Source organism: Mirounga leonina, unplaced genomic scaffold, assembly GCF_011800145.1.
Source record: "Mirounga leonina isolate KUSES-001 unplaced genomic scaffold, KU_Mleo_1.0 Mir_154, whole genome shotgun sequence".
Lineage (NCBI taxonomy): Eukaryota > Metazoa > Chordata > Mammalia > Carnivora > Phocidae > Mirounga > Mirounga leonina.
Genome location: NW_023270389.1, coordinates 51,302,620 through 51,330,055, shown reverse-complemented (window position 1 = coordinate 51,330,055; position 27,436 = coordinate 51,302,620). Strand labels below are relative to the sequence as shown.

Genomic DNA, 27,436 nt, shown 5'->3' with positions numbered 1-27,436 from the left:
AGTTTGTGGCGATAGCTGAGTCTTTAAGGAGGGAAAATTGGGCAGGATGACTTCAAATCACCTTGTGGCTTCTGGTTTCTATTCCAGCACTGTTCTGTGGTTTGAAATGTAGGGTAGACTGAGAAGATGCCTGTAGAAATCATGCCAGTGGAAACTCTTGTCCATCCACTGCTCATTCCAGAGCCTTGGCTCCTGTAGGGTCTGGATACAGACATGAGATTGTGGTTTAGGTTCTGGAGCAGCATCTGGAGCCCCCAGTCTCTGAACTGATGACTCTAAGATGTCAAGCCTGGCCCCTGAATGGGTAGGGGCTTTGTAGGGTTTCACCACAGTTAGACTCACTGCTAATGTCAACCAGCCACCATCTGAGTATGTACTGTTGGTCTCAAGGAGAGACCCAGAGAGTGCGGATGGGACCCAGCCTCTTTGGAAGAAGGCTGGAACTTTAAAATTATTTCAATATGTGGAAAACCACACATTAAACTAAGGAATGGAAATGCAACATTTTCATCATATGCCTCTCTTCATTATCATTCAGCTGAAACAGAGGTTGTCATCAGAAGCCCCTCATACCTGTGTGTCTAAAGTGATGCTTTAAAGTCATTCTGGAGATTGGGTATGTGGTTGGATGTGGGGGAGGCAGGTCCTGAATTTATGCCCTGTGCCTGTTTTATCTTCTTACGGTGCATGAGCCCATGTATTCCCATGAAAGCAAAAGGAAGGGCTTTTTGTGAGAAGGGGTTTCATTCCCATGGTGTAAACAGACATCTTTGCCTGATGCTCAGGAAAATCTTTAAAAGAGCTTAGCACAGAGCCTGGCACATCATAAGAGCTGAGAAAATGGGAACTACCACCGTCATCGCCCATTTGAGCCCCCATAAGGTAGATCAATATTTGGTTGACGGGACAAAACAGCCACACCAGCTTGTGACCACCCATGAAAAGGTGATTGAGTGCTGAGGCTGGACCAGAGACACCATGTGTTAGCTTTTCTAGCTTGTGGTGCATGGGCGGATGTGGTAGAAAGAGCTCTTCCGGAAAAGGGGTCTTGCATGGCGGTGTGAGTCATCTATAAGGTCTTCTTGGGTACTCACTGGGTGTGGTCCGCTAGACCTAGAAGAGGAGGGGACTGAATGATGCCTGGGATGCCCCTGTATTAAGTCTTATCACATGAAGCCAATTTTTCATTCTCACCCACCCTTGGTATCTCATATCCTGTATGGTATACCTGTGCGGAGGGTTCAGTGCCACAGGGACCAGAAATAAAAGTCTTCCTATGTATTTGGTTTGTCTGGAGTGTGACCTAGCTGAAAGACGACTGGTTTCTGCATCTCCCATACAAGAGAAAGAGATCCAGAGGCAAAATCAGCAGGCTGAGGTGTCCAACCCAGGAAGAGTTGAGCCAGGCACCCAAGAACTTGCTCTCCTGGACCAAGTACTTGGGTCAGAAAACCTTGGGGTCACCCAGGGCCTAGGTTGTAGACCACTGACAGAATATGCCCAAGAGAGTTTGGGGAAGGAGTGACAAGTTTGCCAGGTGATATTTGTGACATCATTGCATCCCTAGCCACCATCTGCCTCACTTCCCTTCATAGCTCAGTGATGTCCACCCTGTCATTTGGGGGCAGAATATTAAAAAATATCTTTTTAACTGTACTGGAAATGGATGATACATTTTTTCTAAAACCCAAAGCAGTGTTCTCATTTGCTTGTGGTTAATTGTAAAGGCAGGATGAGGTAATGAGGGAACCAAAGAAAGCCCTGAATTTAAGTAGAAAGATCTGTAATGGTGGCTAGAAATTGGCTGCCACTCTCTTTGTTGTAAGTGGTGTTTTTTATTTCTGACCAGGGTGTGTGTCCTTCTTTGGGGAAAATGAGGTGACGTGGAGACCATCTGCCCTAGGATAGGAGAGGACTATCTGGGACTCAGGGTCCACCCTTCTCCTCTGGCCCAGCCTTGGTTGACATCTGCCCCTCCAGACAGAAGTCTTGGTCTGCTTTGTGTCTCTTGGGAAGGCACTTCTCCACATCTCATGAGAAGCGAGCAGGATTTAACCTCCTTGTTGGGGGAAAACTAATTATCTTTCTAGGAGATCATACTTGGCACTGCTCAGAGGAAGTATAGGCATAGGATTTAGTTATAGAGCAATTCAGATTGAATTGAGCACCCAGTAAGCCTTGAGTTTCTTTTATTTTCAGGAGAACCCCTCTCTTAAATATGATAGGCAAGAAGACGTTGGTTTCTTATTCACATGTTGTAATCTCACTGGCTTTTTTAAATCTGGGGCAGTACATATAGCAGAGAGATGAAGAACACAGATAAGGAGAGTGGACAGACCTGGTGTTTGGTCTCAGCTCTGCTGCTTATTAACTGTGTGCCCTTGGGCAAGCTCCTTAACCTCTCTGAACACCTGTAACAACTAATGATATCAATGGACTCTCAGGATTGTGAGGACTAAGGGAGAATAACATTTATAAAGTGCCTGGCACAGTCCCCATCATCTGATAAACACACGCGAAAAACTTAGGTGCTATTATTAATGTCCCAAATATTACCTTGGCCAGGATTGTGCTATGAGACTGGAGACACAGAGGGGATCCACATATTCACGGCCGCTGCCATGCCTGAGATGACAGGGATGTCTGGGTGAGGAACCCACAGATAAATTCTGGGGCTATCAGTGTGTGGCTGGAAATTGAAGCTACAAGGGTGGATGTGGCCATCAAGAGAGAATGAATGGAGCACCGATGTAGAGCCCTGTGACATCAGTGTGTCTTTCAGGGCAGAACTAGGGGGACCAGCCGTCCAGCTGATGATCAGGAGCACACACCTCAAAGAGCCTTTCTCGAAAAGGCCATGCCAGGCAGCCTTTGTCCTGAGTCCTAATATGCCTCTGCCCCCCACCTCCCCACATCCCCTTCCTGCAGTCAGAATTAAAGACAAGATCGGAGTTAATGAGACTGCTTCTGGGGGACACCTGGTTTCCTGTGGCTTCCCACAGGCACATTCCACGCAAGTAAATACCCTTTGTCTCAAACATTCCCACAGCATTTACTAAGTGATTCCTCAACAGAAAAATCATGCCCACTTGGGAAGTTCTCCTGCATTTTCCTGGGTGACATTTATTGCCCTGTCCGCCCCCTCTGTGACGGACTCTGTCTGCGGTCAGACGGCTGTGTGTCCCAGTGGCGTTGCTGAGGTCATCCCTTCCCTATGCTCTTCCACCAGGCAAGTCTCTCCTGCCACGTGTTGGAAGGAAAGCCAGCAGGCTTCTCCTCTCGCTCATTACACTTGACAGAAGTGCTAGGTCGAGGATGCCTCCCTCCCATCTTCTTTCGAACAATCACCCTGCCCAGGGAAATCTGAGCTCAACTCAGGTAATCCAAGAGGCTGCAATTAGCGAGGACATCTTGTTATGAGCGACAGGCGGCAGAAGGACGGGTGGCCCTGAGGGCTCCTACGAGGGCTTCTGGGGTTTCTCATATTCTAGGCTTCCAAAAACAAACACAGTGAGACTGGGCTTCGTGCAGCCTTGCTGCAGTTTATGGCAGGAGTCTGCGGCTGTTTTGCATTCGTGCAGAACTTCTTCAAAAAGCCATCTGTACTCCATTTGCATCTCAGAAGAGAGGGAGCCATAGGGTGGGGGCGGGGTTTGGATGGCAGGAATGGGCAGAGAAGTCCGAGCCCATTTTCCTAGCTCCACTGTTGCCTGGGAAGGGGATTTGGGACAGTGAAAACTCCATACAAAGAGGTTGCCTTTGAGATCAGTGTGTGTGGCTATTGGGGGTGACAGAAGTGCTGGAGTGGGGGAGGTTAAGGGCTCAGTTAGTGGACACTGTGCAGACTGAGTTTGCAGCTTTGTACTTTTGCTGCATAACCAAGGACATATTGCTTGATGCCCCTGAGTCTCAGTTCCCGCTTTGGGGAAGGAACAGAGCTATGTGTGACTGTGTTATCATGGGGTTGAACTTCTGAGGACAGCAACTGTGAACTATCATTATTTTTACCCTATATCTGTCTTCCAACTCGCTCTACTGGCCCTCCTCAATCTCCCCCTCCAGCTGCCCCCCCTCCTTTGACAAAAATCCCAAGCAGATTCTAGAGCTTCCTGGTCACTTTTAGTATTGGAAGAGAACCCTTCTGTGAAGGGCATTTCTATCCCAATAGGAGAGCCTCGGTCTTCTATCCCGGCCCCATGTTTTCTTCCCATCCAGCTCAGACCTGATCTGGGATCAGGGATCTGCAGGTGAGCAGGAGGGCAGGGGCCCTAGTGGGCCTGGTGCCTTCCTTCCCCCACTACCTCCCTCAACTTGCCTGGCTGCTTCTGGCTTCCCCAGGTTGTTGACTGAGGCAGGGAGGGGAGTCAGAAGGGAAGGGAAAAGGGATTTTTTTCTAGTTAGAGCTATTACAGTTCCTTCTAGTTATCGGATACCCTTGTTTCGTTAGCTGCTCCCATTGCTGGCTCCACCCATCCCCTCTTGTGGGAATCTGTTGTGGGTTTTTCAGACAGTCTGCTTTCTACCCCCTGGGCACTTCCTCCTGTGGGTTGCCCACTGGGGAAGCACACTCCTGCGGAGCCACGGGGCTGCACCTCAGCTCTGGCCCCCAGCTGCCCTATATATGTGGCATTGACCTATGGCAGGACTTCCATATTCTCGTCTCCCCAAACTCTGGGGTGTACCATACCCTCCCTCCAATCTCTGCTATGCAGGCTGTTCCAGGCAAACTCCCACATCTGAATTCCTCTGGGCAAGAGGCAGGTACTGGTCTCTTTGCCCTCTACCTTCTATTCAAACCAACCTGCTCCCAGAAAAGCTTCAGTAAAGCATCTCTCTTTAGAATGTGTGGGCCCTTATTACCCACTATCCAAATCCCATGACAAGAAATGGCTCACTGACCATTCCATTATATCTGCAAGATGTTGAGTCCAGTTCCTGGGGCATAGTAAGTGCTCAGAAAAGGTGAGATATTATAATTTTTTTAAAAAAGATTGATTTATTGATCTATCTATCTATTGTACATGAACGGTGGGGAGGAACAGGGGGGAGGGAGAAGGAAAGAACCTCAAGCCGACTCCACACTGAGTGTGGAGGCTGACCTGGGGCTCCTTCTCATGACTCTGAGATCATGACCTGACCCAAAATTAAGGCTCAGCTGCTTAACAGACTGAGCCACCCAGGAGCCCCAGTTATTATCATCAATAATGCATGCTTTGGATTATAGGAAGAACTAAGAAGGAGTGAGCAAAGGGGTAACCTGAAGAAGAATTCTCCTTAGGTGCTGCATGGTTTAGTTCAGAGTGGTAGCACATCCCTTGGGTAAAACACCCAGGGCGTCTGCCCAAAGGAAGGAATGACATAGGAAAGGTATATATACTGTGCTCATGTGTTATTTGTATCAGAAGGTCATATGGATGCAGAGCCAGCACAGGTTTGCAATCAGTCGGACCTAGTTTTAAATCCCGACTGTGACACTTACTAGTTGGACAGCCCCTGGTAAGTGACTTTGCCTTGCACATCTGTTTGCTCACCCAGGATAAGCAAAGTAGCACTAATCTATCTCACTTGGCAGTGATGAAGATTAAGTATGAGGGTTAACGCCCCTGGGCAATGCCTGGCACAAAGCAGCAACTTGATAAATAACAGGTAATGTTATAATAATATTATTATTGTTATCTTTAATGATAATTCTGCCAGGGACCTTCATCCTCTACTTCTTCATACTAAATAAATCTTGACTCTTAGAAATCAAAGATTTTACAAAATATTAAAACTGGGTTTAATGATGCTTTCTTCCTTTTCATGACCAACAGAGTTATTTGCTCCGGTCCACTCCTTTTGATGGTGTTCTGCTGACTCTGACTACCGAGTTGGAAAAGAGGCAGCATCAGATGAGGGCCTGTGGAGGCTTCTAGGATGTTGGCAACATTCTAGTTCTGAAGCTGGGTGGTGGTTCCATGGTGGTTGCCTTTATAACAATTCATTAAAATGATACCATTTTTGTCATGTGCTCTTTTCAGGATAAATGTCATCCTTCACAATAAAAAAAATGAGAAGGAAAAGGAAAGCATACTCAGTAGTTGATTAAAACCAAAACCTCAAGCATTTAGCGAGCACCTCCTGTGTCCCTGGCATGGTATGAAGTGCTGTCCACATATAATGCGGTGAAACAGGTGTGACCATTCCCACTTGACGAGAGGAGGCTAACGCCAGGATAAGCAGCCTTCACAAGGCTAGACACCTAGGACCTGACTTGTCTTTCCAGCACATTGTCGCTGCCTCTCACAGTGGAGAGGTCTCTATGTGCAGTTGTTCTCTAGGTGGTCTTGATGGGATAATATTAGGAGTGTGGTATAGATTAGGGATGGGGGGATTGAAGCCTGGTCACAGTAGGCCTTTCATAGGAGACAGTTGTTTTTATTAGTCAGGTGAGTATAGAATAAGAGGTGAAGAGGCAGGTCTCCCAGGTACCGAACAGTATAAGCAAAGACAGGAGGCAGGAATGGGCAATGTGTGAGAAGGAACAAAACATTTGGTTTGGATCCTCAGGACCTACAGGATGAAATATTTCTGCTGGTTTCTCAGCCTCCTGTGGGCTCCTAGAATCCATTCAAAAGGCCAGCTTCCATCAGCAAATCTCCATGGCTTGTCTTTTGCATCTTTTCTGGATACAGGTCTCCTACAGGTTCTGCTCCCTGTCTCTCCGAGATGGGTCTCCAGGGGACATTGTGCTTCCCCCTGGGGCTCCTATTGGGCTCTGTGCTTTTGGTGGCATCAGCCCCAGCCACCCTTGAACCTCACGGCTGCAGTGACAAGGAGCAACAGGTCACTGTCAGCCACACCTACAAGATTGACGTGCCCAAGTCTGCCCTGGTCCAGGTGGAGACTGACCCTCAGCCCCTTAGTGATGATGGGGCCTCACTCCTGGCCCCAGGGGAGGCTGAGGAACAGAACATCATCTTCAGGCACAACATCCGCCTGCAGACGCCACAGAAGGACTGTGAACTAACAAGCAGCGTCCAAGAGCTCCTGGCCCGGGTGAAGAAGCTGGAGGAGGAGATGGTGGAGATGAAGGACAAGTGTGATGTCCAGCGCTGCTGCCAAGGGGCTGCTGGTGAGTTTGCCACTCATTCAACAAACCATGCTACGTGCCAGGCGCTCTCTGTGAGTCTGGTGCGCTCCCACCTCACTCTTGGGGCGGGTGGGGGGTCTTGTCCTTGGCACTAGCTCCAGGCAGTATCTGCAAGCCTCGGTAGACAGGGCCCGGCAACGCTTACCGTGAGTCTGGACTCCTGGGTTTACGCTCCTGGGTACTCTTTGACCTGTGAATCCAATCTCCACCAGAAGAGGGAGCAGTGGGAAGGAGAGGAAAGATGGTCGGCCTTGGAGCTAGACGAGACGGGGTACAAATGCCCCAGTTTCGTCACTATTTAGTGGTGTGACTCTGGGTAAAATCCTGAAGTTTTCTAAACCGCCCAATTAGGATAATTCTATCAACTTGTCCAGGTCTGAGGACTACAGGTGCTATACAGAAGTTTCCAGGCCCATAGTAGATATTTAGCAAAGCGGATCCAAATCATAATGAGGGGTATGTTGGCATACCTGTTCATGCTGGAGGAAGTGCTACCGTTGAGAGCATTTCCTGTACACCAGAGGGACAACTGGGCACCAGGGCCACAGCCATGAATGACACAGCACGGACTGCTGCGGAGGAGCCTCCAGGGCAAAAATGTCTAGGAAGGAAAGAGGGTGTTCTGAGAAGCAGGAGCTGGGCTGCTGACGGCCAGGGGGTTAGAGAGGGGAGCCTGGGGGATCCCTTTTCCCACCCCTCCCCATAGTGTGACTGGGCTATTGGGTAGCTTCTGCAGGCCCACTTTTCCAGGATCCAGTTTGGGCTCATTTCCCAAGGACCCAGCCTTGCTAAGGTCCAGCCTGCTCCCAGAGAGCCTGGATCTCACCTGCCAGCCGGCCCCCCACCCCCACCCCCGGAACCCTGCCCCTCAGCACAAGCTGGCGCGCTGACCCCGAGCTGCAGCAGTCCAGGCGTCTTCATTGTTAGGTCCTAAATACTTAACCACCATTTAGAACGGAGGGAACCAGAATTCACCTGAGCGCTTGGATGAGACGGGAAAGGGGAGAAACTTCACGTGGCGTTTGGGGGCGTAAAAGCAGGACACGTTTGTAGCTGTCACAGGTCAGAGTCTGGCCCAGGTTGGAAAGGGCAGACCTCCATCTTCGTCCTGGGCCCTGCCCTCGGAAGAACGCGCTGTGCGGGGCCCAGGCCGGGCCAGCCCGCTCGCCGGCCCTCCCCCCCAGCCTGCTTTCCTCTTGCTGGTAGGTGGGAGCCTCCACTGCAGCGGCCACGGGACCTTCTCGCCGGAGACCTGCACCTGCCGCTGCGAGCAGGGCTGGGAGGGTGCCGCGTGCGAGCGGCCCGCCTGCCCCGGGGCGTGCAGTGGCCACGGGCGTTGCGCCGCCGGCCTCTGCGAGTGCGAGCCGCCCTACGTGGGCGCCGACTGCGCCTACCCCGCCTGCCCCGACGACTGCAGCGGGCACGGCGCGTGCGTGCGCGGCGTCTGCCGGTGCCACGAGAACTTCACGTCCGAGGACTGCAGCGAGCGCCGCTGCCCGGGTGACTGCAGCGGCCACGGCTTCTGCGACGCGGGCGAGTGTTACTGCGAGGAGGGCTTCCGAGGCTTCGACTGCGCCCAGGGTGAGAGCCGAGAGGCCCGACTCCCTCCTTTCCCTGCCCCGCGCGGGCGCTATTTAGCCATCATGACACCCGGTCCTGCGCGGGGCCGCGGCCTCTAGTCCACCTCGGAAGCCCTGGGGGGGCTTGTGAAACACAGATTGCTGGGTCAGCCGAAGTTTCTGAGGCAGGGGGTCTGGGGTGAGGCCCGAGGATTTGCATCAATAACCAGTTCCAGATGATCCTGATGCTGCTGGTTTGAGAACCGGTGGTCTTCTGTGATCTGCTGGCGCTGTGTGTGTGTGTGTGTGTGAGTGTGTGTGTCTGGGGGTGTGTGAGTCGGTGTTAACTCCCAACCACGTAACTTCCCGCGGGGGTGGAGGGGGGGGGGTCCAGAGTGGTGCTCTGCGCAGGCGCTGTGTGCTCTAACCTGCCGCCAGTGTTAAGGATATAGTAGGTGCTCGGTGACCACACGTTGGTTATGCATTTCCACCCGTTTCCTCACCCTCTCCTCTCCTCTTCCTGTTCTGCATAGTGGTGGCTCCCCAGGGCCTACAGCTGCTCAAGAGCAGGGAGGATTCCCTGCTGGTGAGCTGGGAGCCCTCTAGCGAGGTGGACCACTACCTCCTCAGCTACTACCCTCTGGGGACGGAGCTCTCTGGGAAGCAGATCCAAGTGCCCAAGGAGCAGCGCACCTATGACATCGCTGGTTTGCAGCCTGGAACCAAGTACATAGTTACCCTGCGCAACGTGAAGAAAGCGGTTTCCAGCGGCCCACAGCATCTACTTGCTACCACGGGTGAGGAAGCAGTGGGGTGCCTCGGTTTCCCAGGAAAGGCCCCATCTTAAATGTTTTCTTCCATTGTTCCCACAAATACCCTTCGACTACTCAGAACATTGCCCTCATTTGGCAGTTGAAAAACGTAGCTGTTGCAATCCTGGTTTCTGGAGAAAAATCTCAGTTCTTGCTCCCTTTTTTCGGCTCCTGCAAGTCAGTAATAGAGCCTGCTGGACTGGGGCTCAAGGGGTCTCTCCGCGCCTAAGATTAGTAAGGTCTGATTGCCCTGCAGCCACACACAAGCAGCCAAGGAGTATACCTGTACACCCAGGCCCTCACTGGCGCTTTGAGGCCATTAAGCAAGTTGGAGGTGGGATGATGGCTGGAGATTTGCTGAAGCCGCCTGTATCAGATTCATCTTAGCAGGAAAGAGAGAGAGTAAACAGCGTAATTGAAGACAGTTTAGTGAAGAGGCATGGATGGGTAGGATTTGGCTGGTGAAGTACTCTAGGACTAGCATCAGTGGGGATCCACCCCATTCTGAAGGGGGAGGGATGGAAATTGGTAGTGGGACCCAAAAAGAGCTGTAGCAGAGGGTTGCCTGAGGAGGCACTTTGGGTAGAGATGCAGGCGGTCCACCATGGCCTCACTGGGAGGGAGGGAAGGAAGCAGATCAGTTGCTAAATTCTCTATCCTGCCCTCTGATATTCTGGTAACTTACTGGCTGAACGTAACAAGAAGCCAGAGGGCAAGGGGATCTGATTTAACACAATTCATACAGGTCATAATCTGGGATACACAGCAGGACAAAAGATGGATCTGGAGGGACAGAGTCTCCAGTGTACCACCAAATGTTACCAAAATGTTTGGAGAGACAAGCCTCACTGCTTACTGTTTAGAAATTCTTGTTTTCTCATGAAAGTTCTTCAAGCAACTTAGATCTTCAAGAGCTTGGAAAAACCTAGTTATTTGAGTGATTCTGATCCCTTCATTCACTCATCTTATTTTACTGAACATCTCCTGTGTACCAGGCACTATTCTAGATGCTGATAAAAATCAGCTGCCTCCACCCTTCACTAAACTCCTGGGGAGAGATCCAGGGACACCCAGATAGCTGGGCTTTTGGGCACATGGTTGTCTCTGCAGAAACATCAGGCTGCCTGTCCTGTTCAGTGGTGAGGATAGGGATGGCTCCATGTTGGAAAGGGCCATGAGAGATCTGTCATCCTGGGAGTATAATTTGTGATTGCCTTTATCGATCCCCTCCAGCCATAGACCCCTCAGGACACTGCTGGAGTCAAGCAGGTTGGATTTATTGACTGTTGGCATGTGGGACAACACAGCACAGGGGTTGTGGGTATCTCAGTAAGAGCATTAGGAAGGACTGGGATAGAATTGGGGCTTGTGTTGGGTGATTTGGGGGAAGTTGAAGGCAGCAGGGGTTTGCTTTGGCTTGCATGCTGTCATCAAGGGGAGTTAACTCCATGACTGGTAACTTAGTGAACCTTATCTAGAAAGAGCAGACTAGAGAGAGGCTAAAGCCATCATCAGTGAAGAAGGGTAGTCACTCATATTAGGGGAGAGAATATTGGGTAGTTTTTGTGGTTTGGACAGTGTTCTTGTTTTTGCCTGTATTCAGACATGATTATGGAATGGCCTTGTTTTGTCGTCAGCTATCATGGCCACTCAGTGGCTTGCCTGATGTTGATGTTCTGTGAAATTGTTTATGCTCAATGGGAGCACACCCAAGCTTACCTGTGAGAACCAGGCCAGCTCCCCCTTTTTGTCTGTGGCTGCCTCTGTCTCTAGACAGGCCAGTGCCCACAGCCTCCCACTGAAGAGCAGAGACAGCTGTTTTGAAAGTCTTAGTAACCCCTCTTGGCTTCTGCGCTAGGGGCTTGGAAAATCTTGCAACTGTAAAGCTTGTCTTTCTATCTAATCTGATTCATGTTAAACCCATTCTGTTTGCTCCTCAGGGGAGCCTGGGTCCAAGAGACACTTATCCCCACAATAATCTTGAATATTTTCATTAAGTCTCTGCTTTTTCACTTGTGAGCTGTAGAGGACCCTTCTATGGTCCTTGAGTCACTTTCCTTACTGACCTCTTGACCTGTTCCCTTAAGGAATTCCCATCTTTGAAGGAAGAACCTGGAGGCTGGCAGATGGAAGCCAGTAGGTGGGAGGAAATTCTTCAGAGAAAAGGCTCTGTGAGGTTCTCTGTTCATAAGAGAGTGAATCAGAGACATTCAGACCCGAGGGACCTTAAGAACACCAAGTTCACCCCCTGCCTGATACATAAATTCTCTGTCCCATGTCCTTGACAAGTGGTCAGCCAGCCTAGGGAGCATCTAGGGAGCACCACCAAGGTGGCGAAGGTGGGCACGTGACCAAGGAAGGGGCAAGGCTGAGAGCCTGGTGGCTTCAGACTTCAGGTCGGATGACATCCAGTGGGTATGGCCGTTAGATATGGCCCTTGGAACTCACGGTGCTCTCAAAAAAGCAGTCCCCTCCCCAGCCACCACCCAAAAGTTCTTCCCTTGGATCCATTCCTTCGCGTGAATCATTATAATTTCATTGTTTTCCAAGTGGAGGGATAAACATTTAGCCATTATTACTTGACTATGAATAGAGGGGTACAATAACTCTCCTCTGCAGGTTGGACAGGTTGGACAGCTGAGGTCACCAGGTCTAAACTGTGGTGGAAGGCGCAGGAAAGATACTCAGAAGGACCAAGTTAAAATTCACCTATTTTATAGTTTTCCCTAGGGTTAGTCTTCGTAGGAGAATTTGAGTGGCAAGGAAGGAGCTGTAATTTGGGAGATGGAGGAAGACACTGGTTGTATTATCAGTATTATACTCCAGAAAATTTCAAATGCATTCCCCACACTTTACATGGGAGAAGCTGAGCTTCTCCTCCTGGGATTGAGTCTTTGAGGGCAGGGTTCTGCAGCGAAAGGGTGTGTTTCATTCAGGGCAGCCTGACCCGTGGGTCCGGCGGTTTGGATGGCTGGTTGGAGAAGTGTGGTCCAGGGCTTGGCCCATGGCGGCTGGGATAGGGAAGGCAGCATGGCATCTGATGGGATGGGAGAGAGGAGGCTTTCCCAGTAGATAGTCTGTCCTCCATGAATAATGTGAGAGCCAACAGTTTATTTGCTACTTTGGTGGTTTTAAGATACCTGTTAAGGATTATGTCCTGGGCTGAAGCATGCTCTCAGTGTGTCAAGGAAGGGCACTGACCCGGTAGCAAATGTTCTGCTCCAGACCTGCCCGAGCTCTGCTCTTCACTGTTCTCTCCTGCCTTCCCTGACCCCTGCCCTAGATCTTGCCGTTCTTGGCACTGCGTGGGTGACAGATGAGACTGAGAACTCGCTTGATGTGGAGTGGGAGAACCCCCCGACCGAGGTGGACTACTACAAGCTGCAGTATGGCCCCCTGACAGGGCAGGAGGTGGCTGAGGTCACTGTGCCCAAGAGCAGTGACCCCAAGAGCCGATATGACATCACGGGTAAGAGCCAACACTGGGGATGTGGGACATTTGCTGTGGATGATGAGGTGGGGACAGTGTGCACAGAGGGCCCTGGGGCCCTAGGAATCACTTTGAATTCTGACCCTGGAAACTCCAGATAAGAGCCCAGTCTGTAGGTCTGCAGACCTGTGCTCTAGGGTCCCAGAGCTGACTCTGGAATCTCAGAGCACCTGGTTGACAGATTATAGGCCCAATGTCCTCTTGAAAACCCTGTCTGTGTCTCAGGGTGGATATGCTGGTACAGACATTCCTTTTGGAAGAACTGTGTGTATGTGTGTTTGTGTGTCTGTGTGTGTGAATGTGAGTGTGTGTGTCTGAGAGAGAGAGAGAGAGGAAGTGAGAGAGAGAGAGAGAGAGAGAGATTGGTTTATTAGGCATGCTGCATGGAAGGAGTGATGCTGGGAGGCCTGGGTGGGGAGGTCCTTGTCCCAACTGACCTAGTTTATCTGCTGAGAGCTGGAAATCTGATGGCCACTAAGGAAACAGGGCCATGCAGGGCTGGATCACATTTTGTGACTCCTGAAGCTTAGAGAATTTTCAGGGCTCTCTTTAAGGAAAATAATACACAATCATGAATACCCAAGTGAATATCCTTGGAGGTGGCCCGTGCAGGGAAGGGGGGCCTTGAGCCTTATTAGCTCCATGGGTAAGTCCTCCTCCACTGTCCACTCTGTGAGCTCCATCTTGGAAGGACATCTTGGGGTTCCCAGGGTCCGCGGAGCGGAGAGCAGTGTGTGTGCCTCCCACACGCTGCTCTCTGCCCGTACTTTGCCACAGTCTGGATTTCTGTGCCACAGAGAACAGTTACTCAAACCACTGCTGCAGAGAAATAACAAACAAAAAAGGGCCAAGCAAAGAAGAAAATAATGGAATACAGTTAGGCTAATTATTGCAATGAGGCGGAAAGAAACTTTTGAGGGAATAGGATTGTTGAGGGCAGAAAACCACTTGGGCTATAAATAAAATTGGGAAATCAGTGCTTGGCAGCCCAAGAAAGGAGCTCTGTTACCTTCACCTCATCCACTCTGGCCCCCCGCACCCCCGTAAGCCCCTCGACGACGCCTTGTATTCCACTGGCCCCACCACTCTTCCTCTGCCTTAGATTTATCTTCGGGTGAGAAGAATAGCCCCTCACCTCCCCTCATGAGGGAAATCCTGGGGGAGAGCAGCGTTGGGGGCAAGGGTCTGGAGCCCGAACTCACCGAGCCCTGGCTGCTTGTTGGCAGGTCTGCAGCCCGGGACAGAATATAAGATCACCGTTGTTCCCATGAAAGGAGAACTGGAGGGCAAACCGATTCTCCTGAATGGCAAGACAGGTAGGAGCTATTTAGAAGCACTATGAATATTTCTCCAGTTTGCTTTCTGATATTTTTCTTGGCTGACTCCTCTCTGGATAAAAACTCTGGGATTTGTATGTAGAGAGATTCTCTTTGTGTACTGACATCTATGTTGTAGGGCTGGGGAAGGGAAGGAAACTTTTCCTATTTGAAATGTGTTTTACCATTGAAAATTTCCCCTAGGATCTCGGAGTCAAGGGGAAAGGCCATTTCTGACATCTTTCTTCTTATTTTATTAGCTCTTATCACTGTATTATTTTTATTCATTATTTTGGACCTAGGCACACAACTCCCTATTACCTAAGACAGGTGATCTGTAATTTTTTCCCCATTATTCTTGTGTTTTTTCCCTGATGATCACACTCAAGCACTCTGCTTTAAAATGTCAGAAGATTTTAAAGACTCTCACATGGGAGCAGTGGTATTTTGAACATCTGTGGACTGTGAAAACATATATAATGACAGACATTATAAATCAGTAACACTTGACGATAGATTTGTAATTTATGAATCAGAAAATAATTTGAAATCCCTGTAGTCATATGTGCAAGCTAGTCCACGTAGCTTTGAGTTTTGAGCCAATGCTTGAGTCCATGTGGAATGGTGCATCATCCTGCAATGGTGGAGATCTTGCCAACCCAAGTCGGGAACCGGTGAGCTAGACTATCATGCCACTGGGGGAAGGCTAGTCCTTGAAGCTGGCCAAGAAGGGATCTTTGAATTTCGAGACTTCCTTGAAACGTGTTTTAGTTCTTTACACGATTCTGTCCTGGCAGGAGCTAGCCAGGGTGGTGAGATGGTGCAGGAATGGAATTCGCTATTTCGGTTGCCTAACAGATCGCATTATCTGTAGTGTGAAAGTTAGAGTCAGACAGTTGTAAAAGTAAAGCTATAACTTCATTTAGGAATGAGACAATACAGACTGTGCAGCCTGCCTGAGTGGTGGACTGGTAAAAACTTTTAGTGGGGTGGAAGATGGCAAGGACTTCCTTGTTTCCGGTGGCTTTCTTGTTAGCTGTGAATTCATTGAGAGCCTCCTATGCATCAGGCATTATGCTAACTGAGTACTTCTCATAAATGATCTCATTTAGTTTTCACCGTAACTGTGTGGTAGGTCCTAGTATTATTTCTAAGTCACTTAAAAAAAAAAGCAACAACAAAAAAACCTGGGAAGTTAAACTCAGAATTGCCTAGCTAAGAAATGACAGAGCTGGGCTTTGAACCTAGGATATCCGCTTTGGTGGACACAAAACTAAAGTTCCTCCCACTTTTACCTTTTCACTCATTGTTTCTGGCTAATTCTCCTACTGTTTACCTCCTAACTAGAAAAATTTCTGTGACTCCTCATTGATTTCGGACTGGATCTAACCATCCTGGGCTGTTGTTCTCCTCACTCCTACTTCCCAATGGAAAACCTCCCTGATGCTGGACTGTTCTTGGGGTTTCTTTTCTTTTCTTTTTTTTTTTTAGTAGACTCCACACTCAGCATGGAGCCCAACACAGGGTTTGACCTCACAACCTTGAGATCGAGACCTGAGCTGAGATCAAGAGTCGGGTGCTTAACCAACTGAGCCACCCAGGTGTCTCTGTTTCGGGGTTTCTTAACACAGAAGGCTTATCTCTGCATTATGGGTTTTTCATGTTATGCCAGCCTAGGAAACCCTCTACGGTTATCTCTAGCTATCCATTAATTCAATCAGGAATTCAGTTAATTCAAGCTATCAATTAATTAAACAAAAACTAATTGCAGAGTACTGCTGGGCACTAGAGACATCGTCCCTTTAGATTCTTCCAAAGATGAAAAGTCCTGGTCCTTGCCCTTCAGAGGCTCATAGCAATAAGATCACTCATCCTTCCAGGCTCAGCTCCAACCTTAGCCTCTCCACCGAGGCCTTGTGGGACCACATTAAAGAGCAACTGTTTTTGCCTCTGAGTTTTTAGAGCATTTAATCACACATGGCCTTGAATTGCTAGTTAACCTTTCAAATATGTTATCCCAACTAGAATGTGAGCACTCAAGAAGCATTTTTATTGTCAGTTATATTCTAAAAGTGGGATGGGATATTTTATTGGGTAGCAAATAAATTTGTGTCATGTGTCCAACGAACATAAAAAAAAAAGACACAATCATTTCTGAGGTCAGGAAACACTCTCAAACCTGGCTAGACTGTTCATTCATTTAAGGGGGGGGGGGGGGGGAAGAATCTCTCTTTTCTCCAAATATTTTGCATTGCCTGAGATGGAAAAAGACATTGGAATCTAAGAACAGCATAACCATGTGCAGGGAAGAAATGACACAGTTCAGGTATTTTCCATTTAACAAGTCACTCAGTGGAACTAATCCACGAAAGGGAAGTGGTCAATTGAAAATTCTCACCCTTTAAGACACTCAGAGTGCACTGAAGCGACTTCCAGAAGCAGGTCAACTTCAGAGCAGCGAGCATCTGCCAGGCCAGTGTCTTCGGGGGAAAGGGCCCTGAACTTCGCTGCCAGACCCTCCCAACCACCCCACATCCAACGACAGGAGGGGCAGGCCACTAAGAGGTGATGCTACCCCTTTGTCCTCAGTTTCTTCATCTGTAAAAGGAAAGGTTGGACTAAATGAGCTTAAAGTCCCTCTTTTTTTTTTTTTTTTATATTATTATAAGTGTTTTCATAACTTCCATGATTCATGCATTTCTGTGGTGAGTCCAGAACAAAGGCCTGCTTGCTTTGTTATAATCCCACCAGCTCCCATGCCCAGCGGAACATACAGCCTCGCATAGTCACGTGTTAACAATTTTCTTAGAATTTTTCCCTTTGACAGTGCCGTGAAATAGCAGTTTTGCCTCTCTTTGGATCTTTTTCTCTTTTTACTGCCTTCCAAACATACTGCTGCATTTGCAATGGCCCAGCCCCTAAAACTTTCCTTCTTAAACTCCTTCATGTTGCAAGATGAACTCCTGTCAACATTCAGAGCTCCTGCCTCCCACACAGCCACCCACGTACACCCAGTGGCTGAAAAATAATAATAATCTTCATCATTTGAGTATCCCCTATATTCTAGGTACTCAGGGCTCCGTACACATTATCTTTGTCATTATAATAGCATTACAGGCATTATTATTCCCATTTTACAGGTGAGAAAAATGGAAGCCCACACAGCTTAGGAGATCAGGGTGAACTAGTGAACGGTGGCGTTTGAACGGAGGGTTGCTTGAGGTCAAATCACAACCTTTCCAGAAGCAAAGCTAGAGGAGAGCAGGAAGAGAGGTTGATCTCTGAGCACATTCTCTACAAGTGAGGTCTTTGGGATAATTTTATTGCCACAGTGAAAGCAGTATAGGGGAGGCCTGAGGAAGCAAGGTGAGGGGACGCCTGGCTGCTGTAGTCCGAAGGAAGGCCTCACCTTCCAGGAACTCACTTTCAAACTAGGGGCATAAGGCCCTAACCTCCGTCTTTGCCCCCAAGCCCATATCCCTGTAGATTTTAGATCCTGGCTGTGCCATTTTCCACTATGCCAACTGGGTGATTCAGAAGTAGCCACTGGGAATGGAGAAAGCTATTCTGAATGCCTGAGGCCATGGGCTGGAACAGGGACATGTGAGGCTGGTGTTCCAGCAGACCTAGGACAGCAGTGCCCTACCCAGCCCGGTGGCAAATCTCATTATAAAGTGGAATAAACTTTCCCGATGTGCCCAGAGCCCTTAATTAGCCTCTTCTGTCCACTCAGTTTTGTAAAGTAGATCTTCTGAAGTGGGGAGGCCCTTTATTCTAACACATGCAACTCAAAGGTCTACTTACCAAGTCTTGTCTTAAGTCTTTGACCTTGAATGGCCCCGAGAAAGGTCCCATCAGGGCTGCTAGTGTCCAGCAGGTGGGAAGGAAGTTGAGGACTGGGAAGGAGAGCCTGTCTCCTCATTGAGGTTCCCGCTGTGACTCATCTGTGATTCAGCCAGCCGTCTGCAGCTACTGCTGTGTTCCTTGGAAAAACTGTTTATGATCCCCGCACCCCTTCTTGGCAGCCAGAGAGGCTTTGGTCTTGCTCAGCTGGCTTCTTCCAGCCATGTGGCCCATCATCAGGATCCCATCACTGAGGCTCTCCTGCTTCTGTGTCTTGGTGTCTGGTTCCCATCCTTAGATTTATCACAGAGAGGAGTGCTTCACGAAGACCCTCCTTCTGGCTCAGGGTGGTGTGGTTAGGGGATTGAGGGAAAGGGCAGAGTCCTGAGTTCCAGGCTAGCCAGGCCTCTAACTGGCTTTATGACCTTGGAGAAGTCATATCTCTCTGGGCTAGGTCTCTAGAACCCTGGCATGGGAGGATTCTGTTTTTCCTTCCTACTTTCTTACTCTTCATGGCCAAGATGCCTTTCCTGGCTGTCCATCCCTCAAGTGCTCTGGGACTGTTGAGGGAACAAGATGCATCAGGGCTGGTTACACTCACGTGGGCATGGTGGATCCTGAGAGGGCTGCACACACAGAGGTCCCTGACCCCACAAGGCAGAGGCTTATGCTGGGGGTCCTGCAGCTACGGTGCCAAGCGCTGATCTGGGCCAGGGAGGGGTGGTGAGGGGCACTGCTGGGACCATGGGTTGTACAAATGTGGTTCACTTTGGAGAGGATGAGGACCAGGGACTTTTTTTTTTTTTTTAATTCTTATGTTAATCCCCATACATTACATCATTAGTTTTAGATGAAGTGTTCCATGATTCATTGTTTGTGCATAACACCCAGTGCTCCATGCAGAATGTGCCCTCCTCAATACCCACCACCAGGCTAACCCATCCTCCCACCCCCCTCCCCTCTAGAACCCTCAGTTTGTTTTTCAGAGTCCATCGTCTCTCATGGTTCATCTACCCCTCCGATTTCCCCCCCTTCATCCTTCCCCTCCTGCTACCTTCTTCTTTTTCTTCTTCTTTTTTTTTTCTTAACATATATTGCATTATTTGTTTCAGAGGTACAGATCTGAGATTCAACAGTCTTGCACAATTCACAGCGCTTACCAGAGCACATACCCTCCCCAGTGTCTATCACCCAGTCACCCCATCCCTCCCACCCCACCCCCCACTCCAGCAACTCTCAGTTTGTTTCCTGCGATTAAAAATTCCTCATATCAGTGAGATCATATGATACATGTCTTTCTCTGTTTGACTTATTTCGCTCAGCATAATACCCTCCAGTTCCATCCACGTCGTTGCAAATGAGGACCAGGGACTTTAAGAGGCAGGACTGTGGGGTGTTCTTGCCCTCTTTTTCCCCATCCTCACTTTCCATTCTAAATGTCCCCATTCCCAAGTCAGCACTGGTTTCCCACATTGACATTGTTACCTTTGGAGGCTGTCTTCATTCCCTCCCTGTCCTCTGCAGAATCATGCTTTGCACAGAAAGGGGAGCAGGGTGGGGAAAGAGTTCTTTCTCCTGTGTACACCGGCCCCTGAGCATCCTCTGAGAGCCTGCTCCAGCCTCCAGAGGCCCAGGACGTGGCCCTGTTGTTTGCTCCCGATTGTACTGCTCACTCAGCCCAGCCTGTCTCCCAAAGGCAACAGTGTAAGACTGTTTCCCTGTTCCAGTTGTCACGACAAGCTCCAGTTCCCTGCTGCTGCTGGATTCAGATTGCAGGAAGCTTTCAGATCACACTTGATTTTATTTATTTATAGTTCTTATTTCCATAAGAAAAGGCTGGTGATAGTGCTGCTCGGGGGACATAGAAAGTGGAGGTGCATTGACAGATAGGAATGGTTCACATCTTGGCTCTAGCACTTTTAAGTGTCCAGGTGCAAATTCTTGGTCCCATTCTCCCCACCTTCTTTTGCAAACTCTGCCCTCCCTCAGATCTCTCCATCATCTCTGTAAAGGGTCACCCCCTTCTGCAAATCGCTCAGGCCTCAAAATAACATGGATGGATGGAAGGATGGATTTGTGTCCCACATGAACTCCATCAGCAGATTCTGACAAGTATACATTTGAAATCTCCCCAATCCAACCTTTCTCATGACTTTCATCCCTGACACACTGGTCCACATTCCTGTCTTCTCCCACTGTTGGGGCAGCCTCCCAGGTGACCTCTACTCTCGACCCACTACACCCCTACTCTCTCTGGCAGCCAGAGGGGTCTTTTGATAGCGCAGGTCATGCCATTCTTCTGTGCCAACCCCTAGAAGCTTCTTATCTCATTCAGGGCAAAAGCCACAGTTGTTGGAGGCCGCCCACAGTCCACTCACCCCTCACCTCCCTGGCCTCACCTCCAGCACTCAGCTCCCTCACTGACTCTGTCCAGATGTTTTGGCCTCTTGCTGTTCCCTGAATATGTGGAGCAGGGCCTTTACATATGCTGCTCCTTCTGTCTGGAATGAGGTTCCCAGACTGTATGTGGTCCACTGCCTCATTTCATTTCAGTCTCTGTTCAGATGTTCCCTTCCTGGTGAGCCAGTTCTTTCCTGACCTCCCTGTCTAAGCTCACAGATGTCTTTTGTTCAGCATTTTCTATTCCTCTATCTTGCCTTATTGAGCTTCCTAATACCATCACTACTTGTTTATCGTCTGTCTCCTTCAGGAAAATGTAAATTCTATAGCAGAGAGTCTATTCTGTTCATGGCTTATACAGTTAACCCTTACACAACATGGGTTGGAACTGCCAGGTCCACTCATGTGCAGATTGTTCTCAATAAATACACTGGAATTTTTTTGAGATTCGTGACAATTGGGAAAAACTCACAGACAAACCACATAGCCTAGAAATCCTGAAAACACTAAGAAAAAGGAGGTATTATTGTAAGAATACAGTCTGTGACACATATAACATACAAGATATGTGTCACTCGAATGTTTATTATTGGTGAGGCTTCTGGTCGACGGTAGGTTATCAGTCAAGTTTTTAGCGAGTCAGAGTTACAGGTGGATTTTCAACTGAGCAAAATTGAGGGGCCTAATTCCTGCATTGTTCAGGGATCAACTGTATTAGTGTCCTAGGGCTGCTGTAGCAAAGTACCAAAAACTGGGTGGTTTAAAACTGTAGAAATTTATTGTCTCCCAGTTGTGGAGGCTGGAAGCCTGAAATCAAGGTGTCTGCAGGGCCGTGCTCTCTCTGACGGTTTTAGGGGAAAATCATTCCTCACCTCTTCTAGCTTCTGCGATTTGTTGGCAGTCCTTGGATTCTTTGCCCTATAGATGCAGCATTCCAGCCACATGGCTGGCTTCTCCCCGTGTGTCTTCATATCTTCTTCCCTGTGTGTGTGTCTGGCTCTGTGTCCAAATTCCCTCTTCCATCAGGACACCAGGCATATTGGATTAAGCTCACTCTAATGACCTCATTTTAACCTGCTCATCTCTAGAAAGACCCTATTTCCAAATAAGGTCACATTCTGAGATACTGAGGGTTAGCATTTTGACATATCTTTTTTTTTGGGGGGGGCACACTTTAATTTATAACTGAGTTAAACTGAATTCCCGGCTCCAACTAGGCATTCAGGGAAGGTGTGTAGAATGTGTAAGTGACTATCATTTACTAGCAAAGTGACCTTGGCTAAGTCATCTAACCTCTCCGAGCCTGGTATACAATTAGTGCTCAAAAAATGATCACTATTGTTAATTTTCCAAACTAGTACGTGGGGAATCTGATAAATGCCTTGAGTTATTACTACGAGGTTTGATAAAGTAATGTGTGAAAAGCACCTTGAATTTAGTATATGCTCAATCAATGACAGTTGATTTATTAAATAAAACATGCACAGCCTCTGGTGATGGAGCATATTTCTTTGCACACACATAAGACACTGCCATTGTGCTCCAGGAAAGTGATTCTAGTTGATGTGAAAAAACACAGCTATGTAAAGTTGTATCTTCTCTGCTGGAGAATCCTGGGCCAGGAGAACTAGAACAGGATGGTGAGAAGCAAAACTGCTTGAATTTCTGAGAGTAAGAAGCTGTTTTGTGTGTCTTTACCCAAAAGGATATAGATCTGCACGTAGGCAGGGTTCTCGGGGTGTGCCTCAGCTTTGTTCCGTGAGGCACGTTCGTCGGTGACCTTGATGGCTGCTGAGCTCAGATGGCTTACTTATTAGGTTTGTAAATGATAAGCTAGAAAGGAAAATCAGCATGTTAAGTGAAAGACTAAATTATGAATGAAGTCCATAAGATAAAATATAACAAGAATAAACATTGGGTTCGGGAAATATATTTTATATGCAGAAGTGGGAAAGATGTGGTTTAACGTGGAGTTTCTCAACCTTTGATGTACATCAGAATCACCTGCTGAGTTTTGCATATATATATATATATATATATTTTTTAGCAGAGATGCCAGCGCATATCTGAGACCTTCTGAAATGAACTCTCTGGAGGTGGTACCTAGTAGGTGCCCAGTGTTGACAAAGGTCGAGAACCCCTGGGTTAACAGGGACACGTGTGAAAAAGCATAGGGATTTTCTGAGGCTGTGGTCTGAGGATATGTTATTGAGGAGCACGGTGTCCAGGACACAGAGGATATGTTGTTCTGGGTTGGTCCTTCTAGAACATCAGTCTTGCATAGGCAGGGATTTCTGCTGGTTTTGTTCATTGGTGACTCCTGAGTGCCATTTTATTCCCTGGCATGGAATGGATGCTCAGTGAATTGCTGAATGAATGGACTGAGTTTTGGGGATTTTTTCCCTGATCAGGGAAAGAAAGGGGGCCAATCTAAATGTGCCAGTTCTAGAAACTGCAATTTGGAAGTATAATATGATACGATACGGTATGGCAGGATATGATAGAACAATGTAAAAACTACTGACTTGCAAGTGCATACTTGGAGAGATGAAGGTGTTTTGATCATAGGAGAATTAGGAAGGAGAGTGGTAGCTATTCTTTAGAACACCTGCTCGAGGGTCTCCCAGAAGAGCATGAGGTGTATTCTATGTGCCTCCGGAAGGACTTCCACTTAAGTGGCTACATTTGTGGGAACTAATGTCTACTGTGCTCAGCGGTCTCAAAATGGAGGGGATTGTTTGGTCCCTCAGGGTGGGGGTGGTTCCTCAGCCGAGGGTTCAAGCAGAGGCCAGTTGTCCACCTGTCACAGAGGACGGAGAGACCCTCTTGTACTGTGTGGACTGTGGAACTAGGTCACCTGGATGAACTGGAGCTTGAAGCTGCTGTGATCTTGACCAACCAAATGTCTTTCTCTAATTTTTATTCTCATATTTTCATGAAGAAATTGATAGCCCAACCAACGTGGTCACTGATCGAGTGACAGAAGACACAGCAGTGGTCTCCTGGATCCCCGTCCAGGCTGTCATAGATAAGTACGTGGTGCGCTACACCTCCGCTGATGGGGACACAAAGGACACGGCGGTCCCCAGGGAGCAGAGCAGCACCGTCCTGACGGGCCTAAAGCCAGGAGAGGCGTACAAAGTCTATGTGTGGGCCGAAAGGGGCAACCAGGAGAGCAAGAAGGCCGACACCAACGCCCTCACAGGTAACGGAGGGATGGGAGCCTAAACGGGTTTCCTCATGGCAGGGAGAAGGCGGATTCGTGAATCAGGAGGCCGATGCCCACCCAACATCAGCTCTTCTGCTTGCAGAGGTGGGGAAGGGGGTTGCAAAAGCAATTTAAAATTTCACAATTATGTAAAATTTCCCATTTTAACCTTGAGCAAAAGAAACCGGCCTTTTTATTTTACACACAAAGTCATACTTGTTTGGGTTAGAATTCCATGTGCAACTCTCTCAGAGCAGAGTAACACTTCCTAATTTTCATTTTTTTTGGACGTTAAAACTCAAAACATTTGGCTGACGGTGAATTTGAATGCTTATCTCCGTTTGCAGAGGCTGTACAGGCACTTGGCTTATAATCAGGAACTCTCTTTCAGACCACAGAAATGGTCTGCATCCTGAGTCAACAGTCATCAAATGTACCGATTCTGCCTCGAAGCTTCCAGAAACCAGAAGGGTCCGTCCCCAGACTTCACCTAGCTGTTCTGCTCAGCTTGGGCTTGTAGATGTCCTGAGATGGCAGGGGGGTGGGGGGCTGGGAGGGGCACATCCCAGACATTGTTTCTGCTTAAAGCTTCCTCTGCTCCTGTCCCTGAATTCAGAGCAATCTCATCCCGGAGAGCACTTGAAGTTCCAGACACTTGACAGGAAATCATAGAAAAGGATTCACTTATAGATTGGTCTCTGTTCTGGACAGTCAGTTAGTATAGAGACACTCAGAGAAGCTGATAATTAGTTAAGAATGTGGTTTCAGAAGCTTGACTGTCCACGTTTTAATCCCAGCTCGGCCGTTTACTAGCGGAGTGGCTTTGGGTAAGTCACTTCGCCTCTGTTCCTCAGTCTATAAAAGAGGTTATATGAGTATTTGATTCATAGGGTTATTGGGAGGGTTACATGAGTTAATTCATGGAAGCGCCTGACACATAGCCAAGCACTATGTAGGTGACAGTCGTGATTATTTCTTACAAGGTGTCTCAGGCAGTTTGGGCTGCTCTAACAGAATACCATAGACTAGGGGCCTTCAACAAAAGAAATTTAGTTCTCACAATTCTGGAGGCTGGAAAGCCCCACGATCTGGGCGCTGGCTATTTGGTTCCTGGTGAGAGCCCTCTTCCTGGCTTTTAGGTGGCCACCTTCTTCCTACACCCTTATGTGGCAGAGAGAGGAAGCTCAGGTCTCTTATTAGGCATGGATGCCATCATGGAGACCTACCCTCATGACCTCATCAAACCTAATTATCTCCCAAAGGTCTCACCTCCAAATACCATCAAATTGGGAGTTAGGGCTCCAACATAGGAATTGGGGGGTGGGGGGTGGGACACACAAACATTCAGTCAATAGCAAATGTTAATCCGCATTCAGCCCTTGATGAATTTCACAGCATGGAGCTTGCTGGGTCAGGGTGGGCCTTATCTCCTCCAGGGGAAGGAGAAGCTGCCAGTAAGGATGGTGAGATCTAGATTGGTTTAAAGGCAGGGTCAGCACTTTCTGTGAGGGGCCAGAGAGTGCATATTTTCAGTTTTCCAGCCATGTAGTCTGTGTTGCAACTATTCAGGTCTGCCATTGATATGTGAAAACAGCCACAGATAATATGTAAATGAACCGGGGCGCCTGGGTGGCTCAGTCGTTAACCGTCTGCCTTCGGCTCAGGTCATGATCCCAGGGTACTGATCCCAGGGTCCTGGGATCGAGCCCCGCATGGGGCTCCCTGCTCGACTGGAAGCCTGCTTCTCCCTCTCACACTCCCCCTGCTTGTGTTCCCTCTCTCGCTGTGTCTCTGTCAAATAAATAAATAAAATCTTTAAAAAAAAATATGTAAATGAACCGGTAGGACTGTGTTCAATAAAACTTTATAAAAGAAGGCAGCAGGTCAGATTTGGCCCATGGGCTGTAGGTTGCCACCTCCTGGTTTATATTACACAAGGCTTTCTGTTTAGTAGGATTTTGAGTGTTGTGAAAAGGAAGCATGTGGGTCAGTCTTTTTAAGATGGTAGAGGTTGGAATAGAGAAGAATCTTCCCCTCTGCCAGGTAGGGGTGGTGTGAGTTAGCACCCCAGAATTACTGGGGGCCACTGGGATGTGGCATTGCTGGTGCTGTCAGGCACAGAGCTAGGCCCTGGGGGTACAGAGATGGAAGACATAGTCCGTGCTCATGGCATTCACACCCGTGTGGGTAGAGAAGACAAGGAAAAAAGATAAAGTGCAGTGAGTTATGTTATTTTTAGAGTCAACAAATGTCCCTGGAAACTGTGGGAACCAGAAAAAAGGGTACTTAGCACAGACTGGGATGGGAGAGGGGGTCATGGCAGGCTGTAGGAGGAGGTGACAACGGAGCAGAGTCTAGACCCTTGGGTGGGCATTAGCTGTGGGAGCAGCATATGCAAAGGCGTGGGGTATAAGAATAGGACAGGGGTTTTTTTCTGTCTTATCTTAATATGCAATTATCTTAATAATCTTAAGTGGTGTTGATGGTGGCCAGGTCTGTGAGAATGGAGTAGTGAGGGATGAGAATCCCAGAGCAAAACTCCTCCTTCTATGTCCCCTGTCCCTAGTGCTTTCGGAACTCTGTGCTCCCCTAGGCGAGCTGTCTCCCTTGGGTGCGTGTTTCGCCCACCTGGCCTGGCTGTGATGTCCGGCAGTGGTGCCTAGGTTGGAAATGCAGTTGCTGTCACAGAAAGCTCAGACGTTTGAGGACTTGGTTTTTGAAACAGGAATATAAAGGCATATTAGTCATGCACCACCACTACTTGGATTTCCGACTCGAGGGGTTCACATTTTAAGGAGAAAGGGGTATTTCATGCCTCAAATGGCACTTGTGATAACAAAGAGCTTATATTTAAGCATTTACCATATGAATATCTCACTTGTGATTTGCCCTAACCTGTGAGGTAGGTACCACTCTTTCCTCCTTCCTGGAGGTGAGGGGACCTAGAGTTAAGGTTTACAGTCTGCCCAAGTTAGCAACTAGGAGACAGTGGAACCCAGATTCCAACCCAATTTAACTGCATAGAAACTCAGACAGATTATGCAAGGCGGATTATTTTTATCTGCCCAGACCTCAAGTACCATCAATTTAAGTCTTCTGGTTCTCTGGCCGCAGACATAATGTTTTATGTGGAAAGAACTGACAGCTCCCTACTTCCAGGATATTTTTCTTCCCAAAGAAAATATTAGAGCTGATGCAGAGATTTATTGAAGTATAATTGCTTTCAGGACAAGGAGACAGGAACTGAAAGAGTATATTGTATAAATACAGGGTAAAGGAGAAATTTGCGTATGAAAACCAAATCCAAAGACTACTTTTGGGTAAAGTTTATAGAGCTGAGACTATTTTCGCTTGTCTGAAAACCCTACATCTCATTAAATGCTGTTAGCTCATTCTTGGAATTTCAGACCACTTGCTTAATTAAACCCTTAAGTTATCCCAATCCCTGGCATAGAACAGACTCTGAAATTTGTCAAGATCATCATTTTGTCTGTGTATGTGCTGGCCTTTCAGGAACTAGAGAGTTAGTAAATGCTACATTCTTTCATCTCTCTTAAAGAAATTGACAGCCCAACAAACCTGGCCACCGACCGGGTGACAGAGGACACGGCCACCGTCTCCTGGGACCTGGTGCAAGCTGTCATCGACAAGTACATGGTGCGCTACACCTCTGCTG

At 48.3% G+C, this 27,436-nt stretch overlaps 1 protein-coding gene across 1 annotated transcript in view; it reads left to right on the top strand.

Moving 5' to 3' along the window:
• Window positions 1-6,708: 6,708 nt before the first annotated feature.
• Window positions 6,709-27,436, top strand: part of TNN (tenascin N) — a 39,442-nt gene continuing 18,714 nt past the window's right edge. Inside the window, exons 1-7 of the mRNA XM_035010771.1 lie at window positions 6,709-7,114; window positions 8,339-8,713; window positions 9,225-9,488; window positions 12,787-12,972; window positions 14,220-14,309; window positions 23,494-23,757; window positions 27,320-27,432. Coding sequence (XP_034866662.1) covers window positions 6,709-7,114; window positions 8,339-8,713; window positions 9,225-9,488; window positions 12,787-12,972; window positions 14,220-14,309; window positions 23,494-23,757; window positions 27,320-27,432 — 1,698 coding nt within the window. The remainder of the gene's footprint in view (window positions 7,115-8,338; window positions 8,714-9,224; window positions 9,489-12,786; window positions 12,973-14,219; window positions 14,310-23,493; window positions 23,758-27,319; window positions 27,433-27,436) is intronic.